At 36.8% G+C, this 9579-nt stretch overlaps 1 protein-coding gene across 1 annotated transcript; it reads left to right on the plus strand.

Annotated features, from left to right (window-relative positions):
* Window positions 1–1785: 1785 nt before the first annotated feature.
* Window positions 1786–8941, plus strand: LOC130673232 (uncharacterized). Its single transcript, XM_057478189.1, has 2 exons — window positions 1786–2077; window positions 7981–8941. The coding sequence occupies exon 2, from the start codon at window positions 7982–7984 to the stop codon at window positions 8759–8761; it is 780 nt and encodes a 259-aa protein (XP_057334172.1). The 5' UTR covers window positions 1786–2077; window position 7981; the 3' UTR covers window positions 8762–8941.
* Window positions 8942–9579: the final 638 nt, after the last annotated feature.

The following is a 9579-nucleotide window of genomic DNA, read 5'->3' on the forward strand; positions in this document are numbered from 1 at the left end:
GCTCAGATTTGTTGCTATACCGAAGGCGATTATTTGAATAAATTGGTAGAAAGCCCTGTACGTGTTAAGTACAGTAACTGTATTGGTAACCAGTGTGTGTGTGTACGACGTGGCAATTAGTTTATTATTAGTTCAATAAATAATTAAACTAATACCTGAAACCAGTGTTGAGTGAATTCACCTGTGCTTTCCCTAAGTCCACATTAGACAATTAAGGGTCTTCTCAGTCCATACATCGGGAATCAGTACCAAGGTCCAAGGAGGAGATTTCCGAGGATCAACCAACGCCAGTCCAAGGACATCAAGGACACATTCCATCTCCGAACACAATTTTAGGCTAAGTACTAGTATTAGTTTAGAATTGTAAGGCTAGTTCGGGTAAGTTAATTAAGAACTAACTCAAATAACAAAAGTCAGAGTTTCATAAAGAGCTAGCGGGGCAAACTTTGACCCACGAACTGCACCCTTCCACCAGTAAGTGCAGGATAACGTACCCCAGCGTTACAACTGGCGCCCAACGGGTTTTAGTTAGTAGAAAACTAATTAAGCCAATTATTCAATCAGTAATTAAGCCTGATTTACTTTGCCGTAAGCAATAACGCCGTCGGGTTTAGTCAATTTGATTGAGTAAAAATTAACATCATTTAATTATATAAATTCAATTAATCACTGTATAGTTAAATCTTTTGGACATAAAATCAGTAATTTTCGAGTAGAGTCCACGAAAAAAGAGTAAGAACACCGGACAAAGAATTGTCGAGTATCAAGCAGGTTCAATTCGAGAAATTGTTCCCGAAAATTCCTAAAGCCTTGACTTCTTAGGCGTTTTATCAGGAAGAAAACGCACACTACCAGTTTTTCTATATTTTTCGCTCTAAAAATATAACCTTTTTCCATTTTTAGTTTATCTTTTTTGCTTAATTTTTTTTGTTCAAAAAAAAAAAAACCAGATTTTTAGTTAATTTTTCGGTAAAAATTACAATTTTGTTTAAAATTATCTCTAAAAATTAGAGAATCAAAAGAAAAATTACCCGGGATTAAATTTTTCTAGAAATTTCTTTTCGCCCGGGGACAAATAAAGAAAAAGGTGATAAAAACACGCTTCCGGTATTATCATTATAAAATAATTTAAGTTAAATTTTTCAAATAGAAAAGAAATAAATTCTGTTGGAATTAATATAAACCGGAAATAGATTTAAGTATAATATTGTTAAGTGAAGTGAACAGTGCAGTGTTTAACATTGTAAATTAATTATAAGTAATTTTGTAATTTACTTAATAATAAGATTAAGTTTAAGTATAAAATAGAGAAAAATATTTGTTAAGTGAAACAAATAGTATACCGGATATAGAAAAAAATTAAGTCTTTATACAAATAAAACCAGTAAATTTAAAAAGTAAAATAAGTTACAAAAGAAATTGAATAAAGATTAAAATCTTAATACAAAAACACAGAACAATAGCAGCTGTGTAAATAAAAATTCTCTTAGTAACAGGAAATAAAGACTTAAGACTTTACTAAATAAAGTAAAAATAAAACTCGACTGAAAAACAAGAAAATAAATACGAGACAAATACCCGAACAGCCAGGTTGACTCATTGTTACGATTAACTTATTATTGTAACACAAGAATATCAACACAAAACGAATTAGGCGATAATCCGCAAACGCGGGAAAATTTTAAATCCTAATTATCTGTTTCAGAAGATCGCCTAGGAATTCATCAACCTTACAGTCGGTATAGTAGAAACTCAGTGATCAATTCATTGATTTACCGCCATCTACCAGGGTAATAAATAACCGTATTTATTAGACAAAGTAACGTATAAAAAGTTGTTGACAGATATTTTATTACGCATCACAAGTCACAACCAGTTCAAAGTAAAATCTTTTTTTATTCTTCAGTAAATAAATAAAATAGAGACAGTTTATTAAAAAAAGTTATCAATAGAAACTTAATATATTATAAAGTAATAAAATACATTTAATACGAGTAATAAACGTATACAGAGACGTAAAATAAAATATATTACGAGATATAAAATCCAGGTTATCCACGTGCTCGCATACTAAAAGGTATTGATTTTAAGTATTTTTATTTAAAATTTAACAGTAAAATAAATAGAAAAATATAAATTAAAATTTATATTGTACCAGTAGTTAAAATTTTTATACTTTTTGCATATAAAATATTTTTTAATCCACATACGTGATCGTGAATAATAATACAGAATTATTGTAAGTCAACAGGTTTATATCAACGGAGATTTTGGTCAGCACGCAACGGGAATACGTTGCAAACACTTTATTTATTAATCAACTAATTTTCGTGTTTATTTTTTTTCGTTTTATTTTTTATTTCGAGTCGGAATTTAAATTTCTGTTTATTTTTTGCAAAATGGTTAAGACAAGAAAATATACAAAAGAACTTCAAGCAGAAATGCGATCGATGGTGAACCAATCGATGGCCGAAATAAAAAAGGAGGTGAAAGAAACAATTCAACAGCACCTAAACACGACAGTACAGCTTGACAACCAGAATCAAATACCGAATGGGACGGACAACTTCGATCAAATAGAACAGATGTCAGAATCACAAGAAGTAAACAAACAAAAAAAGATACCAGTAATTAGAGAAGACAGAATATTAACAAAACCTTTGATATTTAAAAAACATGGTGAATGGATGTCAGCAGACCAGTACAACTTCAACAAATCGCCTGAAGATGACGAAGAAGTAGACAGCGAGGAAGTTATAATCCACGCAGTACCAGGAACAGCACAACAAAATCTAAACGTAACAACTCTAACAAAAGAGGAGAGAGTATGGAGTCTAGACAAAATTAAAAGGAACATATTCATGTCAAATATAAAACAAGTAGAAGAATTGCAAATACACAACGCAATCTGGTGCAAGATGATGGCTGACATGATCAACTGGACAAAACAAAGAGTAAAAACAGAAAAAAACCTGACAGCTCGTATAGAAATAATTGAATCTATGCCAAAAATTACCAGCCGCAAGCACGTAGAACAACTAGAACGAGAACTAGGTATAAAGAAAGGAGATGTTGGATATTGGGAAAATTCCATAATAAATTATATAGTGAAGGATGTACAGCTATGGGACAACACCGAAGATCTGGAGGGAATTCAAAACTCAACCCAAATATACCAGAAAACGCAACAAGAGATGGGATCACGTGAGAAAAGAAACGTGCCCATGAATAATTACAACAAATATTCAGTGCAGTACACGCAACCTCAAATGTATGCGCACAACGGACCAAATGTACAGTATACACACATACCAGACCAGAGAACCCAATATCAAGGTCACCAGGGATTCAATACAATGAATACTACGTATAACACGCGTGAAGACAACATGAAGAAACGTGCAGACAAAATAAAATCAATGGAAATATTGATTAGAAGTAACAACTTGAAATATACAGCAGATTCACAGCCTAAACAATGGTTACAAGCATTTACTGAGACCTGCATCGAACAAGAAATGGAGTTCGAAGAAAGAATTGACTTATTAAAAATAGCAATAGCCAGTGAGAAAGAATGGTTTAAACAGAACGTTAACACATGGACAAACTGGGAAGATGTCAAAAAATCATTTAATGTGGCATTTTGTAAAACAACTCTAGACACGGAAGTACTTCAGGAAATATTCAGCATATACCAAAGGAAAAATGAAAATACACAGGAATTTGTGAGACACATGAGAAGCAAATTCGCTGAGCTAGAAGATCCAATGACAACAGCAAAACAACTGGAAATAATAAAACCAAAGCTGACCATAGAAATTCAGAGAGAATTGAATTCTATGCAAAAGGCAACGACGTATAAACAATTTGCTGAATTAATATCAATCGCAGAAAGCAGAGTAGCGGACATCCGGAGAGTGAAAGAAGCCAGAAAAATACCAGTACGTAGGCTACAAACAACAAGAGATTCAGTGAATGAATCTACGGAGTCAAGTTCTGAAGAAGAAGAAACAACTATATGCAGAGTAAAAAGAAAAAGCGGGAGAACTGCTGTAAATAAAATTAAATCGATAAATCACAATAAAGATGACGATAAAAAAATTAATGTCATCTTTAACAGGAAAAACCAGCACAATGACAGAGAAAGATCAAGATCACGAGATCGCAACAACAGATCTGGGTCCAACACTTCAAGAGGCACGAGTAAATCTGTAGGAGGCACCTACACGTGCTTGAATTGTGGAATGAAAGGCGGACATAAAACCAGGGATTGCGAAGAGGATAGAGTCGATGTTTGTGTGCGATGTTTCACCGTGGGAGCAACAGCTAAACAGTGTAGCTGTAGAAAAAACTAACTGAGCGAGTGCGATATACGCAGTGTCCCGTACTCGCGACAACGTTAGCAGACTGCGCTTCGGAGCAGGAGGGGGGAGGCCACCCATCTCACCACCCCATGGAAACAGAAAGTGATGGAGTATCAGACGACCGTCAGTCAACGGCCGAATCAGATCAAAGTGACAACGGTGAAGTAAATAAAAACAGGTCTGATATAAACAATAATTATAAAATTAATAGTAGTGTCCAGAATAGTGTCGTGATGGGTAACTGTATAGCTAAATGCTGCGGCGCAGACTACTACGTGCCGTCTCCTACAAAGGACAAAACACCTGCAGTACCTAAACCAGCGATTAAACAACTCATTACAGTATCTGAGGGAGCAAACGTGAAGCAAAGCGTACAACTAAGCGTAAGTAAACATTTCACGTGCTTAGTAAAAATAAATAAAATAAAATGTACAGCATTGTTCGACTCAGGTGCCGGTAGAAATTTCATGACACAGGATATTGCCAGTAAAATCCAGGATAATATAATAAAAATAAAATTCAATACTGCTAAAAATTCATTTATTTTAGCAGATAATTCAGCTATACAAAGTCTTCGGAGAATATTTGTTACGTTCGAGATTGAAGAAACCGAGGTACACGCATGGTTTGAAGTACTCGACCGGATGCCCGATGACATCATCCTAGGGATGAGATTCATGATGGATAATGGGATACAATTACGTGCCGATAACATGACGTGGACATGGAAACATGATGATCATCCAAAAGTTTGTGAACCAGTACAACCAGGTAACAAAATCAGATTAATCCACTTGAACGTAGACGAACAAGAAAAATTAATTAAATTTCTAGACCAGGAATTTGTATTAATGGATAAAGCTGAGCTCGGTACTCTGAAAGGAGTCGAGTATGAAATTGAATTAAATAACTACACACCTATACGCGTAAAGCCATACAGAAGGTCACTGAAGGTAACAGAAGCGTTACACAAAATTATTGAGCAGTTACTTGACCAGAAAATTATCCAGGCAAGTACTAGTGAATGGAGCTTCCAACCGGTGATGGTAAAGAAAAAGTTACTACCAGGGCAAAGCGCGGACGACATCAAGACATGGAGAATGTGCATCGACTATCGACCGCTAAATAAAATAATGAAAATGGTCAATTATCCAATGAGACGCATCGATACATCATTGGAAGTCATCAGAGAAGGTGCATATAGAAGTGTCATTGACTGTACAAATGCCTATTATCAGATTCAGATAAAACCAGAGCACCGTAAATACACGGCGTTTGCTGTCGAAGGAATGGGGTCATTCGAGTTTGTAAGAATGCCTTTTGGTTTGTCAACTGCACCAGGAACATTTCAACGTAATATGGATCTGATAATTCAAACAATGAAGCAAACATTACGCCAGCTTGAACTACCAGCTCATTGGATTAATTTTATCCATCCATATATGGACGATTGGGTAGTAGCAACACCAACATTTGAAATTCATCTACAAGTCCTGGGGATATTGTTCAAAGTCTTCAGAGAGGTAGGACTATTAATTAAAAGAAAAAAATGTTGTTTCTGTGTTGCAGAAATGAAATATTTGGGATTCATTATTAAAGGTAATGAACTACACCCAGATCCCAGCAAGCTGAGCGCCATAACAGACTACCCAGAACCAGTAAATAAGAAACAGCTGAGACGGTTCTTGGGAATGGTAAATTGGTATCGCCGACATATGAAAATGGTTGCAAAAATCCAAGATCCACTCACATCTATTACCAGTGAGAAATCAGTATGGGTATGGGGTCCTGAACAACAGCAGGCCTTCATTGACATGAAGAAGTTACTCTTGGAGGCACCAGCATTAACGGTACTAGATTATAATTTACCCTTCATACTTTACACAGATGCCTGTGATACCGGTATTGGGGCCGTATTAACACAAAAGGGCCAAGACCGAGAATATCACATAACTGCTATCAGTCGATCCTTGAACAAGCATGAGCGAAATTACACCACGACAGAAAAGGAGTGCTTGGCAGTCATTTGGTCGTATCAAAAACTGAGAGGTTTTTATGAAGAATATCCAGTGACAGTTGTCACCGATCATGCAAGTCTGAAATGGCTTCAGAACGTCAAGAATCCGAGCGGACGATTAGCAAGGTGGGTAGCAGAATATTCTCTGTGGACAATAACAATAGTTCACAGACCAGGCATTAGCAACGAAGCGGCTGACGCTCTCTCCCGAGCTTACGAGGGTATTGAACCCGAGGCTGAGAGGGTCACTCGAGTAAAAGACATAGTACAACAGTGGTACGACAGAAAAGTTAACGAGGTCAAGGCTACTCCAACACGCTTTCCTCAATGGAAATTCCTCGATAATGACCTATATTATTATCGACCGCGGCATCCCACGCAGTTATTCGACGATGCGCCGGAGCATTGGAAACTAGTTGTCAAACCAGAACAGCGCAAGTCAGTTATCAGCAAGGCGCATGACGAAACAGTATCCGGACATGGCGGAATAACCAAGACGTATCACCACGTGGCCAGTCATCACTATTGGCCTAATATGTACTTCGACGTAACCAAATACGTAAGCCAGTGTACTGTTTGTAAATTACAAAAACCAGATACTAATCCACCACAGGTGATACCAGGGCACAGACCAATCACCGAGCTATGGGAAAGTGTATCAGTTGATACAGTGGGACCACTGCCCAAGTCGCAACATCAAAAGACACATCTGATCGTGTTATGCGATATGTATTCAAGGTATCTGGAAGTCCAGCCAATATCAGAACCAACCGGTAGTAAAATCATATTCTTTTTACGCTCAGTATTTAATCGTTGGGGCTACCCGCGAGTAGTTGTAACTGACAACGGAACTGAGTTTGTCAATAGGGTTGTTTCTGAATATTTACAGACCAATAATATAGTACACGAATTAACACCAGCATATCATCCACAGTCTAACCCTGTGGAACGAATAAACAGAAATTTAAAATCTTTAATTCGAACTTTTCTTACAGATAAACATTCCAGATGGGACCAAAATCTCCCAGAACTTGTTTATGCTTATAATACTTCTGTTCACAGCTCGCTGACAGTAAGCCCAGCTTACTTGAACTTCGGCCGTGATCCCCGGTATTTAGACCTTCACCGCGGGGGAAAAGTTTTGACAGAATTAAACAACCCGGACCATAGAACTACGGTATTATCTTTAATCGATGAGCTAAGGCATTACATCGAGTCTTTTATGATCAAAGCTCAAAACAGACAAGACGAGAAGGTACCAGATCCTAACATTAATATAGTTATCGGTGCCGAGGTATTTATTAAAAATAAACAATTGAGTAAAAAGGTTGATGGATTCGCAGGTAAGCTTGCGCCTCCTCGTAAAGGGCCATTATATGTACACAGTTTTTATTCGAACAGTTTAGTAAATGTCTGTGATAAAGATAATAATATTATTGGTAAATTTAGTATTCATGATCTGAAAATACCGCGCAGATCAAACCGTAAAGTACCTAAAGTCGAACAATGAGTCGGTTAGGTTTTATTGAAATAAAATTGTAATCTCTAAAATAAGCTAATACTAGTACATTGCACAGTCTAATGATAGTTCTTTCACAGGATGGCAGAACTTGGGAAATTCTTGTACAGCAAAGAGACGACAAAAGAAAAGAAAGCAGATCAACAACTACTGAGGACCTGTAGATACCACGGTAGAGTTGGGGATCGGAATTCCTACTGGGCCAATCCCGTATTTGCCACACCAGCAGCGTATCTCAACTTTGATATCCCAGTAACGACCGGAATTACACTAGCGGCCGGCTTTCACCGACGACTGACTAATGTATTAGTTTATCACGAGAAAAACTCAGTGCTAGTCGTGCCTGAGACACCAGTGATTACAGCGGTGCAGACACCAGAACTTCCAATCCCATCGATGACTGTAAAATGCCAAATGATGATTGGAAGAGATTTAAAGATGGTAGACTCCAACTTAAGTCACATGCTCTCGCAAACTGAATGGCGAGAGATAGTCAAGAAAATCACGGAGTCAATGTCACCAAAGTCCACTAGGACTATTGCTACGCAGACCATCGAGACAAGATTGGCTCCCGTACCAGAACCCGGCTGCCTCAAATGCAAAGAGAAAGGGCACACTCATGATCAGTGCCAGAACGAACTTAGAGGTGAGTGCTACTGCACTAATTGTCGAAGATTAGGGCACACCAATAACACGTGCCCCTACCAGCATTGGAATACAGATGGGTACAGGAAGATGAGAGGCTACTGTCGTCACTGTTCCACACAAGATCCTTTCATGAACGATTCGTGCCAGACATGCCGAACGAGAGTCCAGATGTCACAAGCAGCAAGAGGGGCATTCCAAATCTTGCCACCGTAATCAACGACATTTCCCGGACATGACCTGAAGTACATGTGATAAGTGACAGTGTTATCAAGATTGCTCAAGAAACCAGTATTATACAAAGACAATAGTATTTATATTATAAACCGGTTTTTAGTTCATTATTATTTTTTGGTTTTTTATTTTTATTTTTGTCAATCACATAGTACATTTGAAATATTTATTTATGACTAGAGTAATTACTTACAGAAAAATTGCTCAGATTTATTAATGCATGTAAATCGTGCCGATTTATTATTTATTATTTATTTGTTGTTCCAAAAGAACATACCAGTATTAGCACAGTAGTATTGTGTTCAGTTTTTTTGTATTCTTTATTATTTATTTTTTGTTTTTGTTTCTACGCACCAAAGTAGTGAATAGAAAAGGACATTGATGAGTCCAGTACTGATTACATGTGATAATATTTATAATAATCAAAGAAAATGTACAACAGTGCTTATATTTTGCTTAAAGTTTATAAATGTTTATTAAATAATGATAATTATATTTTGATATTAAAGAGGTACTCGTCAGAGTTATTGTAAGACCAGTATCTCTTGCCACAGTATGAATGAAAATAATGTTGTATGGATGGATGAAAAGTTACTGTCGGCGTAAAATACTTTCGATTAACTTTAACCAGTAAATTGTCAGTTTATCATAGACAATACCCGGGTTAAAGTTAAGGAGGGTGGTGTTACGATGTTGGCATCGTACGCCTCCGTTTGTCATCGAGACAGAACTGTCACATGACTAGTGCGACAGTTCTGTCTATAAAAGAGCGCGTTAACATGCGATCGACGCTTTTTCGT

The sequence above is a fragment of the Microplitis mediator genome, chromosome 8 (genome assembly GCF_029852145.1).
Source record: "Microplitis mediator isolate UGA2020A chromosome 8, iyMicMedi2.1, whole genome shotgun sequence".
Classification (NCBI taxonomy): Eukaryota; Metazoa; Arthropoda; class Insecta; order Hymenoptera; family Braconidae; genus Microplitis; species Microplitis mediator.

Bases quoted from the DNA above. Each gene is read 5' to 3' on its own strand.
- LOC130673232 (XM_057478189.1), top strand. From the start codon at position 7,982: ATGGCAGAACTTGGGAAATTCTTGTACAGCAAAGAGACGACAAAAGAA.